At 38.5% G+C, this 27,970-nt stretch overlaps 1 protein-coding gene across 8 annotated transcripts in view; it reads right to left on the bottom strand.

The window, feature by feature from the left end:
• LTBP1 (latent transforming growth factor beta binding protein 1) overlaps positions 1-27,970 on the bottom strand; it is a 183,077-nt gene that overhangs the window by 29,334 nt on the left and 125,773 nt on the right. For all 8 annotated transcript variants that reach the window (XM_053973833.1, XM_053973835.1, XM_053973837.1 and 5 more), the window contains 7 exons: positions 26,148-26,267; positions 21,989-22,111; positions 19,838-19,960; positions 15,055-15,177; positions 12,406-12,531; positions 5,887-6,012; positions 3,567-3,710 (listed from right to left, as the gene is read on the bottom strand). In XM_053973833.1, the coding sequence (XP_053829808.1) occupies positions 3,567-3,710; positions 5,887-6,012; positions 12,406-12,531; positions 15,055-15,177; positions 19,838-19,960; positions 21,989-22,111; positions 26,148-26,267 (885 nt within the window). The remainder of the gene's footprint in view (positions 1-3,566; positions 3,711-5,886; positions 6,013-12,405; positions 12,532-15,054; positions 15,178-19,837; positions 19,961-21,988; positions 22,112-26,147; positions 26,268-27,970) is intronic.

Raw genomic sequence — 27,970 nt, forward strand, 5'->3', positions numbered from 1 at the left:
CTCCCTTAGTACCTGTACCATGAAGTTAGCATCGTGTTTGAGCAATCTTCTGGATCTGTTTGTGCCAGCTGTTTGTTGTTCCTAGTTAACATCTGGCAAGTTGAAGTCGCCCCAAAGGACAAAGGAAGTTGATTGGAGGTTTCCATTAGCTCCTCAAAGAAAAATTCCTCAGTGTCATTGTCCTGGCTAGGTGGTCTATAGTAGACTCTCACGATGACATCCAGGTTATTTGTTTGTTCCTTTATCCTTACCCAGTGACTTTAAACTGTACCATTGCCATCGTAAGCTCCATACATTCCAGCCACCTCCCTGCCTCACCTGGCTTGCCTGAAGAGCCTGTAAACATCCAATGTGGCACTCCAGGCATAGTTTCATCCCACCAGATTTCCCTTATGCCAATGATGTTGTTGGCATGCCACCCCAAATCATACTTGTTATAATCCTCAAATATTCACTGTCCATTTTAGCTCCTGAGATATGTTAGTATATTAATCTATGTTAGTAGTTCAAATGCATACTACAACATGCAACAGTTAAAACCACAATTATACTCAAACTTATTATTTATTACTATTATTGATTATTACTCAAAATGCATTGAGCTTGGCACTTGCTAGAAATTAATCACAAATAGCTTTATACAGTTTGTTAAAAGAATAAATGAGAAGACTTCAATCCAAAGCATGCATTTTTTCTCTCAGGTACAAAGATACATAGAACAGCAGATTTTCATCTCCTACAGAATAAAGTTCTTTCCTCTTTTACCTTTTCTTACTTCTGAAACATTTCCTACATTTTATGAATGGCAGGGCAGAGAAGAGGGGAATGAGACAATCAAAACCTTGCACAATTTTTTGCCATTTTTTGGGTTTTTTGACTGGAAAGTGACAACAGGAGCTTAAATTCCTGATACATACACTGGGAGGATTGTTTCAAGGCACAGCTAACAACAGACAAATTTCCAGCAAGTGGAATCTAAATAAAAGGAAGTCTTGAGAGCCCTAAGGGCAAGTAAAGAAAAGCGTGAACACACAGCACTCCACAAATCCAACAGCCTTTAACCACATGGAAGAAAAGTTCCAAATTAAAGTAACATTTGAACAAATGTCACCTATTTGCACTTCATACAAGGGGGACAAACACTTCTTTATGCACAAAAATAAAGAATGAGAAATAAACAAGAGCTGGATGAACCAGCCTGAACTATAGATATCTGCAACAGGATAACACAGATTAAGTTCTTCCTTTCTGCCTTTTAAGTTCTGCCTTTCATAAGCATGGTGCAAACTAATGCTGACAGATGATGTCCATATGCACCACAGGAACTCTGGAAGCACGACGCCTGACTTGAGTATGTGGCTTGTCAAAGCCGGAGAGGATGTGTGGCTATTCCAGCATTCTTTACAGCAAGAATAGTTTATAAGAAGAACTAACAACAGTCTTTTCTCCTTTTACTTTGGAAAAAAAGAGAGTAAGATCTCTGTTCCAAGTACTGCCATTTTGTCTTACTCTAATCCAAGACCATATGATGTGAAGTACTTCTCGTTAGCTCCTTGTGGTTTCCTATGAGAGATCTTGATGACTTTATCAGAGAAGAGACAAAGGCAAAAGCATGTGTTTTGTTAGAGCCTGATGAATCCTGGAGGGGAAGGAAGAACAGTTACTCTCCAGACTGATCACAGCAAAGCTGTGCTTACTGCTGATAGCATCATGGAATTAGTCCTGACAGTAGAGTATCCATCTGTTGACAGTAAAATCGGTCATACTGTGTTCTTCATCCCCTTCCTCCCCACAGTAATGTTAGGGTATGTCCTCAAATGTCCCTTGGATGTGAGTTCCTTTTACATGACTCAGGTCCTGAGCTAATTTTTTAGTTCTGGTTTTGTTTCATCAGCTAGCTGAACTCTCCTGAGTACTGCCGCCTCACAGGCCCAAAACATTCATCAATCACCTGTTAATGATATTTCACAGGCAACTTCTTGAGTGCTGCTGAGTGCTACATTCAGTGATGTAAATATTTGTGACAATTAGGTCATGGATATTTCAACCCTCTTTACAAGTCTGAAAGATCACGAGTGATAGGAGAAAATAGCCATAGTCTGGAAGCTGTAAAGTTAGCATTCTGGCAAAAAAGCCAATTTCTCTAAGACTTTCTGGAAGCTACATCAGCCTGCAGTGTAAGAAAACAAGGAAAAAATACCAAGATTTGCATTCTGGAGGGGAAAAAAGCTGTGCAAGTAAATCCTGTAGTTTCTTGTAATCTGTTCATCCTCCTGTGGGTTTGTTCCTTTCTCCAAACTGGATCAGTGTAGAAATGTGAAAGCAGCTTTAAGAGTTCTAAACTAATTTTCAATTAGTGTATTTCCAGTAGTATTTTCAACACCCGCAACACTTTATAAGAAAAGCTCAAAAATCCAGTACAATGGACTAGTAGGAAAAACAGGAGTAAACCAGGCAAGGACACTTCAAGAGAGACTGACAACAGAGGTAGATTGACACCAATGTAGTGGCTTGAGTTTTTGCTTTCCCAACAACCCTCTCCTAGGTCTAATATTAATTCTAAATAATGCTAATAAGAGGAGACTATTGTGCTGATTTTGGCTGGTACAGAGTCCTTCACAGTGGCTGGTATGGGTTTGGTTTTTGGATTTGTGCTGAATACAGCGTTGATAATAGAGGGTTTTTGTTATTGCTGAGCAGGGCTTATACAGAGCCAAAGCCTTTTCTGCTTTTTGTTCTGCCACACTGGTGATGAAGTTGGGGGTGCATGGGAGGTTGGGAGGAGACACAGCCAGGACAGGTGACCCAAACTCACCAAAAGGATATTCCAGACTGAATGACATCATGCTCAGTATATAAAAAGAGGAGAAGAAGGAGGAAGAGGGAGGATGTTTGGAGTGATGGCTTTTGTCTTCCCAAGTCACTGTTATGTGTGATGGGGCCCTGCTCTCCTGGAGATGGCTGAACACCTGCCTGCCCACGGGAAGCAGTCAATTAATTGATTTGCTTTGCTTGTGTGTGTGTGGCATTTGCTTTCCTTATTAATCAGTCTTTATCTCAACCCATGAGCTTTCTAGGGGAGTAAGTTGCTGCTTGGGGCTTGGTTGCCATCTGGGGTGAAACCACAACAACTAAATATAACTCCTGGTTTTAATAATATGCTTCCTTAAACATTGTCCAAGCATACTAATGAGTGTTTGAAAAAGTTTGGACAAAAACCAAAATCACTCAGGTCATAGACTTGATTCCATATCAGATTTCATTGTTACAGTACAGTCAGCGAGACTGTTTACCTGTAGTAATTGCTCAATATTACTGCCAAGTCTGTTGATGTATGACATTTAAAAGGTGCTTCTGCTGTATTTTCACTGCTAATGATTCACGGTTAACATATTCCATCCTAGAAAATCTTGCTCTCATGCACACACTTTCAACACAATGATGAAGTTTTACATTTTTCTGCTGCAGTTAAAGCAACACCAATACTTGAACCAGGTTTGCCTTTCCAATGGCTCTGTGTGCAGTTGAAATCATGCCAAGCATGCAAAAATCTGCTGGCATTTTACCTGGTGAGGTACGGAAGCGACACTGTCCGGTCATTGGATCGTACTCCTGGTTTTCATCAGAGCACAGACACAGGAAAGAACCATCAACATTTTCACAGAGGGCTTCGCCACATACTCCACTCAACATTTCACATTCATTCACATCTGGGGAAAAAATCCAAAACATAAATCAATTGAGACCCACTCCCGATTGTTCTTTATCTGCTGTATCTGTGCCAATATTATCTGCCAGATTACAGATGTGATCTCTGGAGAAGGATTAAAAATTCTCTAATACCTAAGTGGATTCCTAAACAAGTAGTAAGTCCTTTGAGATAAAGACCCCTGAAAGTCACAGCACAGTTTATAGACTATTCATGTTGATTAGGTGCTGACTGTAGACCAGAACACAGTTTTTTTGGTGTTTCTCATTATTAAATACTTCCTTATCAGTGTATTCTCTTATTGGGATTTAAGACTTGGAGTAATTTAATTTGTTTTCTTATCTTTATTACCAAACTTTCACTAAACTCAAGGAGCAAAATGAACAGGTTTTGGTGAGATTCAGACTGCACTACAAAAAAGATAATTTCCTCTCCAAAATACCATTTTTCTTGTAAACAACCACCAAACAGAGAATTCCTCAGCCCCACTGCCACCATATGTCTATGCATGGACTCTCAGGCTGCTCTGGGACCCAGAGAAGTTGTGACCAGGTCACCCAGGGACCCCTGCTGAACACTGCAAAATTCCTCCCTCCAAAAAATTCCACATATTTTTAACTTGGATTCCATACACCTGCTAATGAGCCAACCTGAAATGCTTTTTTGACTGATAGAATTGTCTGTTGTTTAAACAAGGGTTACCAAATACTACCAAGATCATTTAACTTTACTTTCTTTTTAGTTGCTAACGTTGACATTTGAAAATCTAATGAGAGAATCTCATTAGTAGACTGAAATTATGCTGAATAGTATCAGAAATAGTAATTTCTGTAACACAATTTAGAAATTCCTGTAACTGAGTATGGTCTAACTTGTGAAACAGTATTTCATCCTTTTTACCTCTTGCCTATCAAAATCTAGTTATCTGAATAAATGTTGATTTTTGTGTGTTTTGATATAAATATGGATTTTAACTTAGAGTTTGCTCACATTTTAAAAAATGCATTCAGATTTTTCTTTATCTTTTTACTGGAATACTGTTATAGGGAATAAGTCTTCTTTGGGGAACATTGCCTAGTCAGGAACCAGCGACTTAATCTCTCCCTAAATTGTTTTGGCTGATAACTGGCTTCAAAATTTATAAGAGTATTTTATACTATATAGAATTATACAAGAAAAAAAAAACAAAACAAAACAAATGCATTATTTTGTGGTTCAGAATTACTTCAGTGTGAACTCAAAATTAAACTTAGTTTCACACCATCCTTTCCTTTCCCCTTTTATTTTTTATTTTCTTTGGTTCATTTGTTTTTATCCATGAGAAGTCACTATGACAAAATATACCTTGGTATGCAGCAAAGTAACTGTCAAATGGCATAAAGAATTTTGTAACAAAACTACTTAATATATTAGAAAATGCATACAAACACTCTGTAAAACTTCTAATTCCTCAGCTCTTTTTAGCATTCCATTTAGGTCTCTGTTACTGAGTCTGGCTTGAAGAAATTGCTTAATGAATACCTCTCCTTGATCTGATATTAATTTTATGTTCCTAACTTGTGCTGCCTCAAGTGGTTCTCCAGCCATCACTATTAACAACAGATCTGGAAACCTATTAGTCACAAAAGAAATGTGCAGTATTTAAACATCTACAAAAATCCCACATCATTTCAGGGTGATAGGTGTCTTTCCTGGAGCTAGAAGCTAATGTTAAAATCTGTTTAAACACCATATGCCTAGGGAGGTGCCATCTAATTCAGCCTGGCTGTGCCACATTCCAGATGTTATTTCCTGCAGGAGGTAGTGCAGGGTCCTGGTTACTCAGCTAAGAGACTAAACAGATGTAGCACTTAAATAAGCTAAGATATTAAATTCATGCTATTATATTTGTGAATGGTTCTGACACACACAAACAGGGAGGCTTCTTGGGTTTTTTAAAAGAAATAAAATAAGTGGTTCAGCTTATGTGCTGTTGTCTTCCGTTTGTCCTAATAACAAGTTTTCATTAAATAGATACAAAGTAAAGTTTCCATCTGGTACAACCCTATTTTACTAGTAAGTAGCATAAGTTTAATTTAAAAATGTCAGAAAACAAAAATGTGAAATGCATTCTGTTGGAATGCTGTTTTTCCTCCCTTGAACTTTGCAGCAGTGACTACTAACACCCATGAGCTCACCTGTACATCCTTGCCCATCCTGTGTGTCCTGGTACCCTTGGTAACAGAGGCAGCGGTAGGAGCCATCCATGTTTTCACAGAACCCGTGGGCGCCACACACCGTGCCATTCATACATTCATCCACATCTGCAAGGAAGAATTTTAACATCAGACAGGCTGTGTGACAGCCAAAGGCAGACATTCACAAAGAGTGCAGAACACCACAGATGGGCCATTTTGCAAACAGATGCACCTATGTCTCAACACATTGGGAAGGAGCACACAAAAATTAATATAAGCACACAAACAATTTAAGAAATTGTTTCAGTGTTAGCTTTGCAGTAAGTATGTCAGCAATGGTCAACTGCCTCCACCCATCTGTTTCACCAAATTTGCTAACCACAATATGATGTTACATACCACAGACTAAGGCATAGTTTAAATAATTTCTCTGAATGACTTATAGATTCTACCATTGTAGTATTATATAGTCAACAACATGAGTGAAACTGAACTCACTGTGCCTACAAAAAGAGTTCAAGGGTATAGTTACATCCCCTGTGCAGAAGTGCTGCACAGATTTCATTCTGGCTCTCAGCACAGATCACAGTTTGATAGTGTAAGTGGTAAATATCTGTGGACTGAGCCTTCTGTCTCAAGTCCTGTAAATCTACACATACAAGTCATCTAAATCAGGTACACAAAGTAATTCCAATGCTGCAATGTTTTCTGTAGTGGCCTTTTCATTTGTAGTTGCAGTTTTGGTTTGCTGGCCTTACAAGTAAGTCACTTGCACATGTTAGTTTGTTCTTTGACTCAGCTGCCTATCAAATTATAATGAAGCAGAGCTGGTTGTGGCAGACTGTGGTTTATTTTTGTAAGTGTATTACAAGTGCTAGGAATGCATTATTTTTATCTCCACTCAAAGTAAGACCTAAACCCAAAACCCTGGCCATATGTGGTCATTAAAGATGTCATGAGATGCTTTTCAAGAGGAAGAACATTAGCTGAAACTGTAAACCTCCCAGGGTATTAGGATTAGTACCTTCTGCCTTCTATATTCCTCTGCAGTCTGAAGCAGAGGAATTATTGCTGTATTTCTTTCCTAAAAAACATTATGCTGTTAAGTCAGGTTGCTGTCTGCTTTCCTTCTGCACATTTCCTCAAGGGATAATTGCATTTTAAATGGGGAATAAAGTGATTTATCTGAGTGCTTGTTACTATCATTAATTCTGCACATTTTGGTAGCCCTTCATGTGATGGACTCTATCATCATTTTACCTCCAGTGAAGGCCTTTGGCACTCCCTGAACTAAAGAACTGCTGGAACTGAATCCTGCAGTGCCACAGAGAGAAGGCTCCTCCAAACAGGTGAGCAGCACCTGGTGCTTTTCTCTAAGGACAGAGTAGGGCTCAAATGTAGTCCTGCTTACTCCTCCAGCTCTTCACAGCTGTGTCAAACAAAAACCTACACATGTCAGCAAAGATGCACTGTATTCTTATCCTGACAGTACTCACCATGCAAGGACTTTTTCACTTTTAAATGGTGTTTTATGCTCAACTGAAAGGGAACTCTTGGTCTTTGAACCATGTGGTCACAGTCCCCCAAGCTACCAAAATTTGAGCAGCATGTCATTACCATCCACACTTGTCACCTCTTTTGCTGCCCTCTTGCAACCCAAATGCTCAAATTCATCCGTACAAGCTTTGCATGCCTCAGGGAGTGGTGTTTTTGGGATCTTGAAAACCAGCTTTTCCTGTGTGCTGTGGTGGGGTCTGAACAGGTTTGGAATCACATGTAGACTTTTAAGGCCAGAAGAGTCTATCCAGAACCTCTCAAAAAGGCTAAAAAACCTGTCTCTGGCAATTTCTGTACTAATGGAGCAAACTGAGAAATTTTAACATTTTTCTCAGAAAGGCATGTAGTTTCATGTTAGGGTGTTTAAGTGATGGAAAACTTACTTTTCCCACTGAACTGATCCATTGGTTAACAAACTTCAGCCTACATTTAAAATGCAGGCAACAACTGTATGTACTAAATACACCAAAATCTAGGACACATATATGAGTATATGAGTACAATTGATGGTTATAAAAAAGATGGAACTGGCAGAAAATTATTTGGCTTATAAGTTTTGTAGTAAAGGTTTTAATGATCTTTACATCTTGATTTATTAAACAAAGGAAAAATATTCAAGGAATTTATTTTAGAAAGGCTATTATATTTGGCAAAGAATATAATTGCCAGTATGTTTATTCTCAAGAAATTGAGTATGAAAATTTGTATGGTTTCTGGATATTGAACTTATTGAAACCTACCAGAAACCCTTTCCAGTAGGATTAATTCAGCAACATGAATAAGCAACTTACCTGTGCTAAAGATTGTCAGAGGTGAAGGGTCAAGAGCTACCTTTTATACCTTTTCCTTTTCAAGTCCCCACAGTGACAGAATTATAAAAAGATGCATACAGAGTTAGTGGGAGGAAGACAGTAAAAATTTTTTACAATTGTGTTTTTCTGGTCCCTCCTTCTTGCTGCTGTTCACTGTCCCTGCATAACATATCTGATATTAATAGTCTTATGTGATCAGCAAAGTTTCACATACCTATTAAAAAAAATCTGAATACTCTGTCTCTTAATCAGAAAGCTCTGTTAAGACAAGGAATTCAAAATGAGTAAACAATGGTGGTTTGACAGCCTGGAATTTCGGACAACAGACAATAACAGTGTTTGTGTTTTCAGTGAACAACTATGGTTAAATAACAAAAAGTTCCTGAGCCACGGGACAGTTTCTTCCTATGCAGAAGAAAATACAACTGGAGATTTTAGAATTACCCCAATTACAGAACTCTTCTTACTTAAAACCTAAATGTTAAAGGAAACAGGGGAGTAGTTCAGGCAGCTGGATGTTCACAGGTAAAACAAGGTCATAAACTAAAAAAGCCACAGAAACAAAACTTGTGATTGTAGCAAGTGTCCTCATTCAGTATATAATACAGCCACAGAAGACAGGTTTTTTTTCTAGAAACTACACTCTGAACATCTTTCAGTGCATAGGATATTACAGAGAAGGTCCAAGCACCAAATATTTCTCCTTGTCTAGACAGTTCACTCAAAGGACTCTTTTTTACAGCCGGAAAGGACATTTGTTTCTTTAATCACCCCATAAAGAGTGAGGCTTGTAATCGGCAATTCTCTTGCTACATGGAAACAAAGTCTGGGGAAAAAACTAAATATGAAACTAATGCCCTATGTCTATAGAGTGACTAAAGCAGTTCTCTGTAATTAGACTCTATTTTAGAATCCATTAATCAGTGCTGCCTGCTTTAATCAAAAGGCAAGATGTGTGCACTCACGCACACTTTTGTGGAGTTCAACACTGTGCTCCTGTTTTCTGACTACTTGAACAAGCTGAAGGCAACCTCAAGCATGATATTTAAATCTCACTGAAATCCACTTAACATAGCAATATGTCTGGAAGAGGAACTGGTTCCTAAGACAGGTCTGTAAAGTGATTAGAGAAGCAGAGCTCTGATTCTGAAACTTCCAGGGCTACCCATAACACGCATACATAAAAAGGAAGAAGCAGAGGTCAGAGAGCACTGGTGGGATGAATAAGTTTTTTTGGACTGCCTGTTGCAGTAGTGAGATACATATGGGATGGGACATGGAGACAGAAGAGGTGCTTGAGGCAGGGTATTGACTTAAACATCAGAGAACCTCTAACTTGAGGTTTTGCCAACATATTTGACTAGCAGCCAGCTGGGTAAAACACCATCTTTACATGAACCCCAGAGAGCTCCACAAGGAACTAAGGAGCACTCTGAGAGCCTGCAGTTCAGAGAACCCAGTGCAATCAGATTTCTGAGCCCAGGGCCAGGCTGCAGTGGAATGTCACTGCTGCAACAAAAGTTTGTCCACACCTTGGAAGAAGACACAGTTTCCACAGTTGTTCAGTTTACTTTGGCCAATGGCCAAAAAAACTCCATACCAGAACTAAACCACATGAGGTTCTTAAATGTTTTATGCTGTTGTTGTTTCAAACTTCAAAAAATCCCAAGTCAAACTCATACAAAAAAAAAGTCTGGAGATATGGAAAATCTGCTCCCCAGGTACAGAGACGTGTGTGAATCCAGGAAAATTTTCTCAGGTTCTTCCTCTGATGGTATAAACAGTTATTCTCACTGACTTACCTAGAATTAAATTCACAGAGACACTTAGTGTAAAGAACAGTAGCTCCTGCGGCTGGAAGCCACATGCTTTCTCAGTACCTGGAATGTCACACATTCCTTTTGTTCCATCTTGCCTTTTAGCATGAAGCAGACACCACTACAAATATTGACACTGATGCCATCAGTGCTCCCTTAAAATGAGTTTTTTCAAAACTATGGAGTTGTTTTTATTAAAATGACAGAATGGAGAAACTAATTGTGGTGGAAAAGGAGTGCTGCTGCTTCAGAGACTAGAAGTACCCTTGCTTCGCCAAGTTATTAAAATACTTTTCCAAGTGCTGAATATAAAGTCTGATCTGTATTCCATACACAACACCAGTTACTTGTGAAGCATGCTCAACTGGTTTTGTACTTGTTTTATTCTTCATTAAAAAGTTCCAAAACTAGTCACAATCCTGGAAATAAGATCTTGTGACTTCATCTTTTTCTATTTAGTAAAAGTTTGGCTTTTTTGTTCTAATGGAGATTAACTTTGTATTACTTCATCATATATGATAGCAACCTTTCCCTGGAAACTGCTATTTCATTAAATGTCAGAGATGCAGAGGAGCTCATTGCTTCTGGTACATCTCCTAACAGTAGATGCCAATGACTTTGGATTTTTTTAAAGTTGTGTTCCTTTTTTTTTTTTTTTTAATTTCTGGGAGTTTGATTTCACAAGGTTAATAAGTGTTCTTCTAGCTTCATTTTGAAATGAAGTGTTTGGCTTCTACAAAGAGAAGGCTGTATTCTTCTCTAGCACTTTTCCCCCCCTCTTTTATAGCTATGCTCAAGAATGAGGCAAAACACCTGCTACTACTTTTCTTGCAATTGAAGCAATGAAGATATGTGGCCATATCCTTCCTGAACTCTGGGTGAAATGTATACATGCTGATGAAAAAGTCCACGAACATGCTTTGGAATTATCCCCATTATTTCAAATCATAAAATACTGCCTCCCCCATGAATCAGTGGAGTTATCCAGATTCGCTCTCTCTAGCCTACTTGACCAGGCTTTTGTCTTGGCAGTAAGAGAATATTTCTTTCAACTTACGCCATGATTACAAAATGAAGTAAATGTTTAGAGAGAAAAAAGCACTAAAGAACACTGGAGATTTTTTTATAATTATCAATAATAATTAAAACACAAGTGGTATGTTTGATGTTATGCTATATCTAAATATACAGCACTTATTCCCTGACATCAAGCGTAGCAGTGTTCCTGCCAGCACAAGTATTTCATTTCATGAGAGATCCCATTACTAAATACATGGCAGGTTATATGCCAGCTTCAGTAATAAAACTGTAATGCTCATTTTCCTCTGGTATAAGCAGGGAGATGCAACAGTCAGACACAAGTTTCAGTTACTTCACCCACCAAAGGACAACATTTTCACTATAGTTCACTAAGTGAACCATGAGAAGAATTGGCCTGTGAAAAACAATCACATATGGATTTACTGGCCGATAATCTGGGAGAGAGAACAGTTGCTTACTTCTTGGGTGCTTAAGATCCACTACCTATTGGTTCTAACACTGAACTGTCATCTGCTCAGTGCTTCTCCTCAGCATGCATCCAGCTGAAATACTACCATATAATTTTTTCCCCTTCTGAACTTTTCTCACAAGCCTTACTGTCTTGAACACCCCTCTTAACCACAAGAATAGCCATTCTTAATCTAGTTAGGGGAGTGTTTATTTTCTATCAGCAACACTGATTTCACAAAGCCACATACCTTCTTGGTATCACTGAGCACAAGTGTCCTGTTTTAAATTCAGTGCAGGAGAGCAAATGTGTGTACATGATTAGCAACAGGATATATTCTCATGACATAGCAATGTAAAAAACATAGTTAACCTAAATTCCAGGCTCCCAGTTGATGTTTCTATAAAGATCTAATTACTGCTATTTACTCAATTTCTGCCATTTCAAAATGCCTGAAGTTCTATAATAGAACTAGTGGATTGCACTACAACTTCTCACTAGTTACTTCTCTGCTGTTTAATCTGTATATTTTAAATAAAAGTTTGGACAAGCAACATTCTGTTGTCTTCCACACAGCAATGAGAACATTCAGGTACCTCAGGCTTGCTGATAAACCACTTAAGCTTCAAATTAGATAATCCTAAATATTCATGTGTGTCTTACCCACAGAAACTTATCAGAAGCCGGAGTTCCAAACACACTTTGCACATCATCTATTTGCGAGAAAAAGAACAAAGGGCCCTTAAGTGGCAGATTTTAGAGTTAGTAGGGACTGGCTGACTATTTTTCTCACCCTCCTAATAACAGCAAATCAATGGGAATGAATTATTACAACTTGTCTCACCTTCGCATGTTCGGCCATTTGCAGACACAGAAAAGCCCCGCTCACATATGCACTGGTAGGAACCATCCGTGTTTAGACACTCTCCGTGTGGTGAACAGAGGTCAGATCTCTCACATTCATTGATATCTGAAAGCACAGAGATATTAAGAGCTTTGCATATCATTACAGCCTTAATATTAAGCCTAAATTCAATTAATCTTAAAAGCAGCTTCTATTTCCACTGGCTATGTAAACAGCTGTGTGAACGGCTCATATTCCAGAGTAACCAAATCTCCTGGGATCCTTCTTAAACTCTGCAAAGATGTCAATATGTTCTGCTGCATCATAGTGTTGCTACATCACTCTGTGATGAGGATGAGCAGAGAGTGATTTGTGGGAAATCAGCATAAGCACCACCCTAGCCAACATTTCCTCTGTGTTACAGGTATTCTCAGCCCCATCTCACTGCTGTTTGATGGCTGCACACTGGTCAAGTTGGGTATTTGACTTCACGTGTTACTAGCAGGTTTGGAGCTGCATCTTTCCCAGAAGGCTGATTTTATAGAATTTAAAGCCAAATGCTCTTTTTTTGCTGATGGGGAGTGGGAATGATCCCAAAAGATAGCTATATAAGAGCTTATCATAGTCTCTTTTGTTTGGCTCTATTTTTAACTTAGAAAGCATTTTTTCAAACTTATGAATCTGAAAAACAAGTATTTCCTTTTGTTTGATGTCTCATGTTAGCAATCAAATCTGCCCTCAAAACTTAAGAACTTTATTATTTCATTAAGGTACTACCACTTTTATATCAATTATCATTCATGTTGTAATTGTACTTTTGTATTTTTTACTTTACAAAAACCCATTAAGAAGTATTCAGTACCATGCTGAGATCAAACACAAATTTACAAACAAAACTTACCCATGAGGCTTATTCATCCCTTATCCAAACAGTAGCATTTCTCATTCTTAACTATACCTTTTGTTGCTTACAGCCATCCAGAATGTATCAAAGTAGCCAGCAATTTTGATACACTAGAGAAATTATGGTTTCAATATCACTGTCTCAAGACCATGATATTCATGATAGAATTTTCTCTAGCTACAAACAGATTCTAGCCTGTGTGTAAACCTTCCAACCAGTCCTGAAATCATGGCCATAAGAGGAAAGAAAAGAGGCAGGCAGCTTGGGGAAGTTGTATCTGCATGAGGTGCCTAAGGAAAACTAAGTGCACGGTGGTGAACACAACACCTACATACATAAAGCTTTGTCTGAATTCATAGGAAATGCAAACGAACAACTACTTCCTGAAGCCCCCTGAAAGTTAGGAATGGTGGGAGATCAGCAACAAGGACAAGGACAGTATTGTACCTCCTCATACTGTACTCAAGATTTTGCTGTCTTAAAACTGCCAGGAAAATACTGGAAACTGAAACAGCTGATTACACAAGGTAGAATGATGTATTAAAATACAGGAAAACAAAAAAAGCAGTGTTAAGGAAATTGAGTATAATACCTCTGAAAGAGCAAACTGCAGTTCCTCATGTTTTGGAGTCTTTTCAACTTTCTCCTTACCAAAACGCATATCCCTAACTTCTAGTCTAGTCCAGATTCAACTTGCAGACACTGCACTCTGTGATAAATTTGCCAGTTTAATTCAATAGCTCTCTGTTTGGACTGTCTGTCCCTTAGTTGGCTCATAAGTGCTTTCAGTTTTGTTATATTTATCCATTTAAAATATGAGGCATGTATCTACTACTTTAGATGGCAAAGTGAAGAGATTAGAGGGGTATCAAAGCTACCATTGATTTCAACTTGTGGTCAATTCTCTTTTGTCTGCTAAAGCAAGGTGTAATACAGCATTTCTGTATGCTCAATGCAACATTTTTTGAATTAGAAAGCAGTCACATAGAATACTCAGAACTTTTACAGGGAATTTAGTATTTGTTACAGAAGATTTTCAATGTGGATGAGCTGGAATCCAGTTTCTCAGCTCAAGTCTAAACTGTGCATAAGTGAGCAGTCAAAGCCAAATCCAGTGTTCTGGTCCTTCAGCCATTTAGAACATGCTCATGTTATCATTTTCCAGATCTAATACCATGGTTTCTGTCTCACAAAAATGGTGGGCAAAAGTGATGAGGCATGCCTGGGTATTGCGCCAACATGAAGATGGGATTGTTCAGAACTAAAACCTGGGAAGTGTTTTCCTGGGTTTAGAAATGCTGACTCAGTCTCAGATAACATATTCTCTTCCTCCCCACCCATCCTCCACAAAGTACTGCAAGTTTTTTAAAGAGGTGATATTTAATGCGACTTGATCCTAACAATGCAGATCTTGTTACATCTCTGATGTACAATACATAGAAAGTTCTGTCAAAATAAATGGGTTTTTTTTGGGGAAAAAAGCAGCACTGTATCTCTGTTAGTTCGAACACAGATTCTCTTTCAAGTTATGAAGGCTGAGACTTCAGCCTCTTGAAGTAATTTCTCAGCATATATTTACAGAGAGAATAGAATGAATGATAATAGAAAATAAGAAGAGTAAGAAAGTACTACAAATTATAAATGAGTTTCTCTTCCTTAGCATGATCTGTGACTATCACAAGTTACACTCACAAGCCTGCACATTTATAATAATGATCCAGGGCCTTTTTACACCTATTCCATACCTTGACATCCCCTATTCGCTATCTGCTGGAAACCATCCGGACAAGTGCATTTGTAAGACCCTTCAGTATTTATGCAGCTTCCTCTTAGGCAAACATTGCTGTCTTGAAGGCATTCATCAACATCTGAAATAAAAAGGCAACCAAATTATTAGATGATGTAAAAACTGATGAAACTTTTAATAGTTTCAATTTAACTTGAAGCAACTGTGTGCATACATGGAAATCAAGTTTACTACGCTTTAGGATTCTTTGTTATTTTTCTTTCATCATGTCATCAAACTTCTCATATTTCTAGAGGGCTTTGAAATTTGAGTTTGTATGTGATTTATTCCTAGCAAATATAACTCGTCTGCATCTTTCACAAAAGCACATCATAACATGCAGTAATGCAGTTAAAAAGAAATCCAAGCAGCTGCACATTCAGAAGACAGACACAAAAAATACCTTCTAATGCAAATTTAAAATAGTCTTCTTTGGACATGTTTAAACCTCCACACAGAAATCCCTGAGCTGGAAGTGACCTGACTCAGGCATCCCCCTGAGAGTGGGCGAGCCCAAGCACAGCTGGTGTGTCACACCAGACGGGATGTGCCTGGGGAGACTGCTCACACAACAGCCACGTGGGACAGGGACCACACCGTGGGCACTGCTGTGCTAATGGGTGGCTTTTCATGCAGTTCACGAGATGCAACACAGCCATTTCACAGGCTTCTAGCACCTGGGTCATGCAGCTGAATGGCTGCTTTTGCACAGTGCTGCACCCCAGCCATAAATCCAGTTCCAGAGTCCTGGCACACAGAATCTTGTTTCCCAGCTGCCTATACACCATGTTCAGGATCAAGCCACAGCCCTGTACATTCTGCCTTAGTATCTGGATATCCATGGGATAAATGGCTGACACACAGCAGGGAAAGTTTCAGGATACAAACCAGACTCAAGATAATAAAACATTTCAAGAACAGGAGACTAGCATTGTCTCCACCTAAAGTCTTTTCTTCCAGTTGTCTTTCATAGGGCTTAAAGGCAGCCCAGTGGAGGAAACAGAGTACAGCTACTATGGGCACAGGATTAAGTCAGCAAGTGCCGACATTCCAGTGATATTATACAGTTTTGGTTTCACTGCAGCTAAAGATCACAAGGTATTTGGTGCCTGTGCCTCTAAGTTTTAAAAGCAAACAGAAAGTGAGAGGTTGAATTTAAAAAACTGTCTTATAAGCAACTTCCCTCAGCCTCCACAGAGCCCTACCTAATAATCTACCCAGTCTATTGCTTTGATAATAGCTTTGAAAAACAGTAATCAAAGACTTTTCCCAGTACCTTTGATTATTCTGATTTCTTAAATATGGATTTTAGCTGATTAGAATTGTAACTTTTTCCTTTGCTGCAGGAATGAATAGCAATTGTAATTAAAAAGAGGACATGACCTCATTTCTACATTTATCTTTGGAAGCCCACGCTATATCATTCTCCTTGGCATTTATTCTATTTAATAAAAGTAAGAAATAGGGATAGCTTTCTTACACAAATGAATGCTATTGAAGATAAAATTGCGCTTAATGTTGACAAAGTTGTGACCTTTAGATAACCACATGTTTTATAACCATTTTCAACTATGAAATAAGTTGTGGCTTATTTAAAAAGCAATTAATTTTGACTAGGAGCATGAGAAAAATTAATGACTCCCTTGTGTTAAGTTAATGCCAAGTCTCACAACAAGAAGGTGTCTTCTGCCAAATTCAGTAAAAATGCATTATTTTCCATATAGGATGCGAATCTCTCTCTCTCTGATGCAACTCTTTACAGACCCTGTGAGTGCTGCATGAGAATCCCCAGAAAAATCAGAGGCAGTAACTCATGCTTGAGGCATTCAATGCTTTTCACCACCCTTTACACATGCATGTTTTGAACATTTTGGCTAGCAAAATCTCTGAAAGTTCTAGAAGACCACTGGACACATATGCTTCAGACTTCCTTCCAGTAATTCAGGTTCTTTAAGATGTACAGTCTGTACTTAAGTCCTGCTGGCGCATATTCCCACTCCCTGTTGGTTAAGACAAGGCCTCACAAGTGCCCTCACACTTCATGTTCCCTCTTATTCAGGGCAACAACAAGAGAAGGTCTCAATGTCACTTCATCTCAAGAACAAGATGCTGAATGACAGATTAAGGCAGAAGATAAACGTGCACGTGGGTGTGTATCTTGAAGATATACGTGTATACTCGTATACATTGATGTATACAAGTTATTTGCAAATAATTTTTATTCTTACACAAGTAAAACACTGCACAAGGGCTTCCAGACAAAAACTTCAGCCAGGGAGTTGCAAAAAGCACAGCTGAAAATGAGCACAGCATAATTCTGCTGAATTCTCCAATACCCCTAGAAGTTTTCACAAGTTATAATTATCATACCAGCAAAATGCTTCTTGCATGCAATATCTTTAAGAAAATGTCTGCACCAGAAGAAAACCTAATTAAACAAACACGTTTCTTGCAAGTGGTTTGCTAATCACATTTGTTTTACAGCATCATACATTTTTTTGGTATCCTCTGATGTGACAAATGTCCATACCTGGCTCTTTGAGAAAGTGGAGAATATTTGAACCACTTTGTTCTTTCCAGACAATTGTGCTGTGCTATGCTCACAGTTTTTGTCTGCTTACTCTGTGAAGTGTTATAAAACATTCATGTAAATAGGCTAATCCAAAAATCAGAGGCCATTATGTGGAGAAACACTGGATGTCTTCTTAAGGTGATTTTCTCTTTAGTTTCCAAGGTACAAAAAGCAGTCTATAATATCCTGTACTTCAGAAAATTTTGAAGGGATATAATGAAAGCACAGAAGAACTTCTTCCACTTCAAGAGATTAATTTTTTTTGCAGGACTTGCAATATTTACAGAAGTCTTCAGTGAACAAAACGTGGCTACAGAAATTAACCACTCTGTCACTGGGTGGAGAAGCTGTAAATTTGGTTACAGACTTTTAAATTAGACAAAGATCCTGGGGTAAGGGAATGGTTTTACCCTTTTTCCTTTTTTGATACAATCCTTCTTCTTTTGCCTTGAAAATATCTGAAAATATTTTGTCTTGAAAACTGCCTTTGAGCAGGATCAAGCAAGAGTTAAAGATAAAGCATGGACCTATCCTGACAGGCCAGGTGATGGAGAGCTGCAACAGCTACCATGACTTCTTGGGCTGTTTGAAATGCACCAAAGCAGTCTGAAGAGAAGTTTGAAATCTCGTCTGAAGTCTACTCAGAGCAAGTCAGATGAGCAGTTGTCAGGAACGATACCATATTATCAGTTCTGTCTTTGGGAGGCAGAAAGACCTGTGATCCATTACACCACATTTTTCTTTGATTCTTGACAGAGTATCTCCACATCTGTTGCAATTCGTGAAGATCTTGAAGCCAGATGAGAGCAAAATTATTTGACGCAAATTTCTAGTGCATTGCATCATCAGCCCACATTTCTTGAAGCTGATGCAAGAGATGCTGGTACTCAGCATGAATGATGAGAAGACTCTGTTAAGTTCTTCCATGAACATATTCTCCAAATAGCTCAGGACCAAAGAGTATCAGTGTGCTGAGGAGATTTTATAAGATATCCTTATTCTTTGTTGATGAGAACTTCAAGAGATGCTGTCACTCATGGAATGTGGACAATCCAATATAATCAGTTATGATAAAGTCTGTTACAAGTTTGTCTTGAGAAAACAGCATTTGGTTAGCCCAGGGGGAACTGCCTGCATCACTTGAAGAGGAGGATTCCTGACCTATTGCTGTGAGGGAGAAGGTGAGAACTGCCTTCCAAGTGCTGTGTGGAGGATAACCTAGCAGCAGAACACTATTTGGTAGAACAGCTGTAAGAAGCTGTATCTTGCAAGGTATCAGCATTTACAGAAAGCACACCAGAGACCAAAAAGCTTTCATAAGCTAATGCCACATGTACGGTGAGACCTTAACAAAGAGCTACTTCTCCCTGCTAGTGTGAAACAAGAAAGCAATTGAGGTAGAATCTTTCCTGGAGCTCGCTAGTAAGTAATCTTACATTCTCAAGGTGACCATGAGTAGTGCATCAGATGGTATAGCCAGCAACAGAGAAGAGGGAGTAGTTTTGAAATGCTTCATTAGAAAAAAATATCAGTTTGCCAATTACTGGACAATTAAATTGCTTTACTTGAGAGATAAAAGAATGGCTTTTTTCTATAACACAGCATTTCTCGCTACATGTATTGCACATCTTTCACTCTTACTTTTGTTTTTGCAAGCTCAGTACCTAGACTGCATTTTGAGACAGTGCAAGCTGTGAGCTCCAGTAGATCCTGTTGGAACTTGTCATCTACTAAATACTTTCTCTTGCCAGTGCACATGTGTGATTGTGGTGGCTGGCTGCAGGTTCCCAAAACCAGCTGGAGAAGAAGTTATAACTAGCAGGCCCCCATGAGAATAGTGTAAACTGGCTTTTGTAATACAGAGTCTCTGTGTCAGAACTTAAACAACAAGGTTTGGAAAGGCTGACTTGTTCTCAGTAATAATGTCAACTGGTCTTCCAATCTTACTGTTGGAAGCACCATCTTTTGTATGTGGAAAGATGACAGGGACTATTTCTAAGAAGCCATTAAATATGCGGCTGTGTTGGTGGGAACAAATGGTTGGCAGTGTACAGAAAGTAAGAGAGGCAACATATATTTCTACTCCACTCTTGAGAGTTCACTCCTATAGTTGAAATAATCAAGATCTTATTGAAAAAAATTAGTCAGTAGCTGAAGTCCTTAAGCTTACCTTCACACTGATCTCCAGTAGATGACAATGAGTAGCCTTGGCTACAGATACATCTGAAAGATCCTTCTGTGTTCCTGCAGCGTCCATTCGTACAGACTGACCGCTGCTGGCATTCGTTAATATCTGCAGCAGCAGAGACAGTGAAACTGTTACACGTCTGAAAATACTTATCAAATGGTACAAAGACCAAGTCTGAACAAAACATCAAAGCATAGTATCAATATCCAGACCTGCTTAACTTGTTTGTATTTATTAAATACAGACAGTCAATGTAATGCATAAAATTATATGAAACTGCAAACCGTGTGTTTTCCTTGAGATGACTGTGTTCAACATTCTCTCCTGTAACGACAATTTATCCCTCAAGCACAACTGGGTACACACAGACACACACACATGCTGCCTGAGAGCTGCTTTTGTTTCTGTTGTATCTGGCAGAGGTAACACGTCAGCCACTCCAGTGAATCAGCAAAACCCACAAAATACTTTCCAGCAGGATCACCACCTTTTAACAGGGTGTGGTTTTCAGATACACACTGACAGGCTAATCCCCTATTAAGTTAAGGCTCCTTAAAATTCTTGCCTTGTAGCAGTATTAATCATCTAACAGTGAGGAAATGTCTCTTTGCTTCCACAACACTGCTAATCCCTCTGTGCTTCAGTTCTCGTAAACTGGGGTCAGCCTGAGCTAACAGATGGATTTGAACATCAAACTTAAATTTTTCTATGGAAAACTCAAAATATTGGAGGCGAGTGGCACTTTGAATTCAGAACATAGCACATGCCTTGTTTGAGCTAGGAAGCCTATTTTCTCTCTGTTATTTGTAAAATATTAAGAAGCAGTATTTAAATTGACATGGCGAGTTCTTGGTCATTTCTAGCATTTTGGCACAGCTGAATGTCTTTCTGGAAATACACTTCAATTCAAACAGGAGAATGTTACTCAATGAGGTTTTTCAGGTCTGTGTTATGGCTGTACAGTCTGACCTCTTAAGTAACGGTTCCTTGCAACCACAGAAGTTTAGAATTTAAGGATCACTGAAATCTGTGGGGCTCCATGAAGCAGCTGGGCATGTGTACGGGTCCTTACTTTAGAAGGGTGCACTTTAAGAACAGTCTGCACATGCCAGCTCAGCTTGGCAAGGGCTCTTTTCCATGAAAGGCTCAGAGGAAGCAGTCAAATTTTGTCTACATATTTTCCCCAAGATCAGTCTGCTGTGTGTCCTGAACAGCACATTTAACTCACTCAAGACACTTAACTTACACTGATGTTTTGTTTCAAACTTCCTGACAAATTTATATGAACGATCACTTAGTTTTACTATATTATTTTTAGCACTCAGAAGTCTGAAAGTGTTTGGTGCTGTACAGAGACACTTAGGGAAGGCTGAGGGAAAGGAAAAAGAAAGAAATCCAACATCTGACAAGAAACATGTAGGTTTCTGTGCACTTCCACAGTCTGGAGACACTGTCCCAGATTTTCACCATTAGGGAAAAGTTTCAAGTACCCTCTAGTTAAGGAGAGGAATATTCATACCTCCTCTACATGCTCTAGGTTCTCCGTCAGACTACTTCACTCTAACTTTAGACCTAATTTTGTTCCACTGGAGCAGTCCTGATGGGAATTTTAGATGTGGAAGAAATGGGGAAACTGACACTTTGGAGGTACAGGAACCGTTCCTAGAAATATACCACCAAGCTCTCTCTCTCTCAGTGTACTACTGGAAATACAGAGACACCAGTGCAGGCAGGGTTAACTGCTCGGTGGTAACTGACACTGCTGGGTTCCAAAGGGGAGTAGCCTAGGCTTTTTGATTCTGCTCACCCACATGGTAGAAAAAAAAAAAGATAGAAAGAAAAGCAAAAGCCACTGTCCTTAAACCTCTGAAATGCCAGATATGCCATGGATTTTGCAAAAATTTCAGTTTAGTAATACAAATATTACTACATGTTCTTGATTGGCTTTATAACACATGTCAAGATCTACAATGTGATCACAGAAACCATAACATGGAAATATACATTCTTACATTTCTGTGTTTTTAGCATCAGTGTTGTACATTTAAAATCAAGTTTAAAAAAAAAAAAGATGAAAAATATTACCTAAAAGGTAAGTGCAACCTTATGAATTTTTATAATATTCTTTCTTACCTTCACACTGATCCTTTGATGCAGAGAGTTTGAAACCCTGGGCACAAAAACACCTGAAGGATCCCTCTGTATTTTCACAGCGTCCATTTGTACAGTGATTGCCATACTGACATTCATTTATATCTGTGAATAGAAAGTGCAAGAAATTAACTGGGGTATAACCACCTTTCAGTTGAGCATGGGAATATATTCAAATTATATCATAAGCATGATTATTATTCCTGAGGAATTTATTTCAATGGGATTTTAGCAGTTCATGCAGGTCCCTTTGTAAGGCTACTCTACATACTCATCAAGGAACTTAAGTGGATTGTGCAAAATCTTTCTTCCTAGTCACAAACCATCCTTTCTTTAGAAGGTCTTGAAAGCAGCTTTTATTTCCCATAAGCTATCCCACAGACAGCTACTTGCATCCTTCACTGAAAGGTATTAATTAGATGGGCCACTTTCTTTAGCCAACATGAAAATTGCTGTGTTGCTACTTAACAGTAATTTTCAAGAATTCCTTCTGAATGCAATTTGTATAAATCAACAAAGCAAAAAGCAAACATAAAAATAAAATAAGAAACATATTTTGCTATAAATCCAGCCAGAATTAGTTATGTATTCTAAAATAACAGTTACCAGTCTTCCTCTAGCAGTGGTTTTCAAATAAAAAAAAAATTAGTTTTCAAATTTTATTTCTTTATTTTGGGGTTGCAGTAGTCACCACATGTCCTTGTTTTATGGAAAAAATGCTCTATTTTTTTTATCTTCACTGATGAAGGAAAAGAACTACCCTTTCTTTGTTTTTATGTGCCAGAAATCATATTACTGCCAATTATCTTGTCTTTTGCCACCACAAAGCACACAAAACCCATCAGCATAAAAAAAGCACACAAAACTCATCACCTAATTATTTGATGCACTTCAGCCATTTAGACAGCTGTAGCACAGGGAGAGCTGGAAGATTCAACACCTTTAAATCATCACCATAACCCTTATTAGCTAATGTAAATACGTGCAGTAACTATTTTCCTCACATGTATTTAGAGGCATGGCTCTTTACAAGCTCCTGTACCACCTGCCTTTGTTAAAGGCCATCTTTCCCCCAGACACAAACGAAATCACCATTATCATCCACATTCCCAGTGACCTACAACTCTCAGTTCCTCACTTGAGCCCCCAGCTCTATAAATAAGATGTCCTGCTGCAGCCTGGCCAAGAAGAAGTGACATCCTCAGAGAGATGACAGCACAGATCCACACGTGCTGTGCTATGGCATTCAGTAGGTTTAACTCCTTATTCCTTTCTCCAAGGCTTATTTCTCATCTCACTACTGTTGCAAAATGTGCTTGCTCTACAAAACACAATCTTTGCTCTCAACGTACATGACCGATGCTCTAACTGAAGAATCTGTTCAAACACAAAGAACCCAATTCAAGCACACAAATTTCCAACCAAACAACAAAACTGCTTCTTACAGATTCATTTTCATCTCCAAGCTGCTTGACAAAGAAACCTGGAATACTATATCTGATTTTTGCATGGGATTCAAAGATCAAGAAACTTCCCCATAAAGCCAACAGAAAAGCCAGGAACAGAATTTAAATCTTTAGAGATGAAATCCAGAATTATAACTGATTCTGTTGGTGCTCCATACAGTAGGGCTAGAGGTATTTGGATTAGCTCTGGTTACCTTTGTATTAGTTTTGGTATCTTCTAACAGGATCCTTAAAACTGTACAATTTGAATATTGATAGTTAACCATGCAGCTTCAAAACCCACCACAGTGATATCCACAAGGATGAAGTGATCTAGAAAGTTTTGTCAACCTATTTCTTAAATTTCTTCATCAATACACAGAAGTGTGCTCTAGATACATCATGATATACGAATTTATTTGAATGCAAAAATGTGCAGAGAGAAAAATGGAATAAAAATGAATCAGTGTTTGAAAGTAAACTTAAAAAACAATTATTTCAAATAGTCCCTGTACAACACAAATGCACTCAGGGACATGGGACAGTGACAATTTCAAGACAATGAGGAGGCAGGCTATGCAGGTGTCCTTTTCCATTTCTTCCAACACACATTGAACATTCCCACCTAAACTCCAATTCAATATAGTCTACCCAAGTTTGAAGTGAACTGATTGACTTGGCTTAATGAAACAGAAATGGCTATGTTCCTGGCTTTAAATCCTGCAAGATTACAACATAAATTGCATCAAAGATCCATCTGTAGGATTGTTACACTAGATTTTCTATGGCATAAAGTACAGGCAGAGGAATGAAGTGAGGTAAAAAAACACTGAAAACAGCACTGTGGAAAACCAGAAGAGCTGCAATTGATCTAAACTAACAGGAAAAACAAATAAATTTATGGAACACTGGATCTAAATATCCTTCACAGAAAATGGGAAATATTTTCCTTTTTGGTGTATTTAAATGGTGCCATATTGTAGAACTACAGATTAAAGAAAAATTGTCTGCATTATGTTTTCTAAAGTATATATGGCTCATTTCCAACATGATGTAAGCCTAGGATAAACAAAAAATGGACTGATCACATTGCTAATGAAGTGAGTAAGAATGTCTAGGCTTAGAACATTTCATAAAACAAAGGGAAATGCAGTAATACAAGGAAAAAAAATATCACTTTAAACCAAGACATATTCCTTACATGACTTAGTTCTGAGCAAAGAACTGACATGACTTCTCTCATTTCCCTCCTACTAACCTGGTTAGCAAGAATGAAACAACTGAAAATTATGCCAGGGAATTTTCAACCAGGCTATTTTCATAAATAGGCACGGAAATGAAGCTTAGATGCCATGGTCTTTCATGGTCTTTGCAAGGGCATCAGGAATCCAGGCAGGTGGGTAGGAATGAAACAAAAATCAATGTGGAGTAATTTGTGCAAAAAGAAACCCATGAATTTGTTGCAAACATTTTGTAGCTTGTTACAACTTCCTAATTCATTAAATTACTTGAGAAATACATTCCTCCACAGTAAGTCAAATGACAAGATCAAATATTCAGCTATGACATGGCAGATCTTACTGTCATCAGACAGTATGACTTCAGAAAATAAGGTAGTTGAAAACAGTGTAATCTCTACAGCAAAACTGGTGGTGAGGTTCTGACAGCCACACCATGGCTTCACTGCAACTTGGCTCTAATCTTGATCCTTAGATCAGCACCACACTTGCAGCTGGAGCACAGCAGATCCCAGACACCAGAGCTGTTTCAACCAAACACTGCTCTTGGACTGCTTGGTGAACTGAACAAATCACAGCACTGGGAGCCATTACAAAATAAGCCATGGAAGTACACTGATAATCTGCCCTACAACAGTAATGCAAACACCCTCAGTGTAGGTTATTGTACACCTGTTTAGGTAACACGGTTATTCCAACCATCACAAATATTATAGGGCACGTGTTACATGGAGTGGGCAGGAGTATTCGCAACAGATAGGAGATATTTCACAACTGATGCTAAATGTAAGTTTCTGCTAGTGTCCCAAAAAGTGGCACTCCAAAACTGCAAAAGATTATTTCTTTTTGCACAATGGATTAATGTGCTCTTTCTCACCTCTATTTCAAATAATCAAAACTGATTTTGAAAAAAAAAATAATCTAACATTTACAAACAAATCAACAAAAGCAAAATGTACGAAATCTGTCCTAAACCCCTAACCTAAAGTTAGACAAGGGACTTTAGGATATGCTAATGTTTTGCTAGAAGTACGGATAATAAAGGAGTTTAACTAACGTACTCGGTGAACAAAGCCCCATATTCTACTGAAAAGCCTGAGTCACACTGATGTATTAGCACTCACTTGTCTTTCCATTTCCAAACAACCTACTAGTACTTCACTGACAATACATCCCCATTCTGTTCCATATTTTCTATTTCAAGAATTTTGTTTTGTAATTATATCATTTGTAGTCTAGATTCAGTTCTCATTTATCTACAGTAAAACAAGATTTCCTCTTATATACTGTGTCTGAGAACATGAAGTAATTTCAAAAATCTCATATTTTCAGTTATTCTTGAATGAAATGGCGACCCAGGGCACAGTGCTGTCATCAGGTCGCAACATTGACTGAATATGAAACACAGCACCTCAGAACAAGAACCACAAACAGAGAGACAAAGAGTACTAAACATACCATGGCACTGTCCATTCCAGCCTCTGAACCCCACTCTGCAAGGAATGCACTGGTAAGAGCCAGGGGCATTAAGGCACTGTGCGTCTGGACAGGTAGTTGGAGTCAGGCATTCATCGATGTCTTCAAAAGAGAAGATAAAAGGAAATACTGGTCAAAGCCATAGTAGAACACTGAACAATAATCTGGTTGCTCTGACTCCCCTCCTGTGATACTAAAGCATTTAAAGAGTTGTGTAATTTATCTGTTAGAGACACAGGAAAGAACAAGTTCACACAGACGTGTACCAGCAAAGAGGCATCTCTGAGAAATATAGTAGCTTATAATACAAAGTTTCCTTATGTTACTCCTTTACCATACTGAAGTGCCTGAGGTTCTACCTATAGTAAGACTTCGGAAGTTCATTGGAACAACAGTAAAATTGTAACTCTGGCTTCCAAAAGCAAAGCACAATTTGGTATTCTCCAATATTGCAGAGTTATTCAGCATGCAAGTGCTATTGGGACTAAAAACATAATTGTGTGAATGAGAATCAAAGAGGTTTATATGGAGTAAGGAGTTAATTTTGTCTGAAAGAAGGCACAAGCCACATCACTGAGGCTGGCAATGTTTAGGGTGAGAGAAGGACTTTCTGCATCAGGCAAGGTCCTAGACTGCCCATGACAAGAAGAGATAGGTCCTGAAAATGTCATGGAAGTCATGTTCAGGCTCTGAGCAAGAACAGCTTCTTATCCTGCCCCAAGGAAACTCAGAATACATCCAACATATGCAACCTAGAGGAGACTGCACACAAAAAACAACATTCAAAGACAAGTTGCTGTTAAGTGACCAATGATCAGAAGATTCTGGAATTAAAACTGTGTAGGTAGCCTCCTTGCAGTCTGCTTGCATGTGTGAGATCATTTTATAATACGGTATTTAATTATGCAATAATTATAATCTTTCCTATGCACTGCACAGAACTAATTAAATTAAACTCTAAACTCAGCTTCCTAAGCTTCCATCCTTTTCCTAGCCCAGGCCTAGCAGTTTTGTCTTCTGCAATTAAGGACTGCTACTTGAACATGGATCATAGGGAGGGAATTCACTCCTAGTTTTGAAAACAAGCTCACAGAACTCAAAGAGCTCCCAACACTCATAATTTAACCGGACAATGATCCAAGCTTGAGAGAATTGAGTATTCCAGCTCCAAACAACTCACTGGATGTAGGCAAATCACAATTTTTCATAGAATCACAATTGTCCAGCTTAGAATACTTTCTCATAAAAACACCAACAGGCTTCTTCAGCTTCTACAATGCAGACCTGCAAAAGTTTCTCATGAAACTGCTGTGGGAGTTTTTGGGTTGTTTTTTTTTTTAACTTAATTAACAAAGAAAATTACACTTCTGCTGTAATTTCTTCTCAGAACTGTCTGGACTGTGTCTGCCTTCAGAACATGAATGATGTACTTGGTACAGAAATTTTTAGTCAAAGTAAAGTCTAAATGCAGCAAAGTGTAAAAAAGTCATAAGAAGATTCCATAAGAATTCTTCATCCTATGCAAAGATGTTCAGCTATGACTCCAACACTGTTCTACAAAAACAACAGACTCTACAACAACATACATGCACTCTTTACATTCCCCTGGCAACGCCTGGGACAGAGCTTGTGTGAATACAACTTGAAGGCAGAATGAGGATGGGGTGAGGAAGTGCAAGTGAACTGTATTGTGTGCAGCTTGGAGCATTCTTGCCTTTGTTTTTGAACTGTGAAGGGGGTGGAAGGAAGTTTTTTGTGAAATTAGAAATCTGTCAGAAGAGTGATGACATGGTGAAATGATTCCC

Source organism: Vidua macroura, chromosome 3 (genome assembly GCF_024509145.1).
Source record: "Vidua macroura isolate BioBank_ID:100142 chromosome 3, ASM2450914v1, whole genome shotgun sequence".
In the NCBI taxonomy this organism is placed as follows: domain Eukaryota; kingdom Metazoa; phylum Chordata; class Aves; order Passeriformes; family Viduidae; genus Vidua; species Vidua macroura.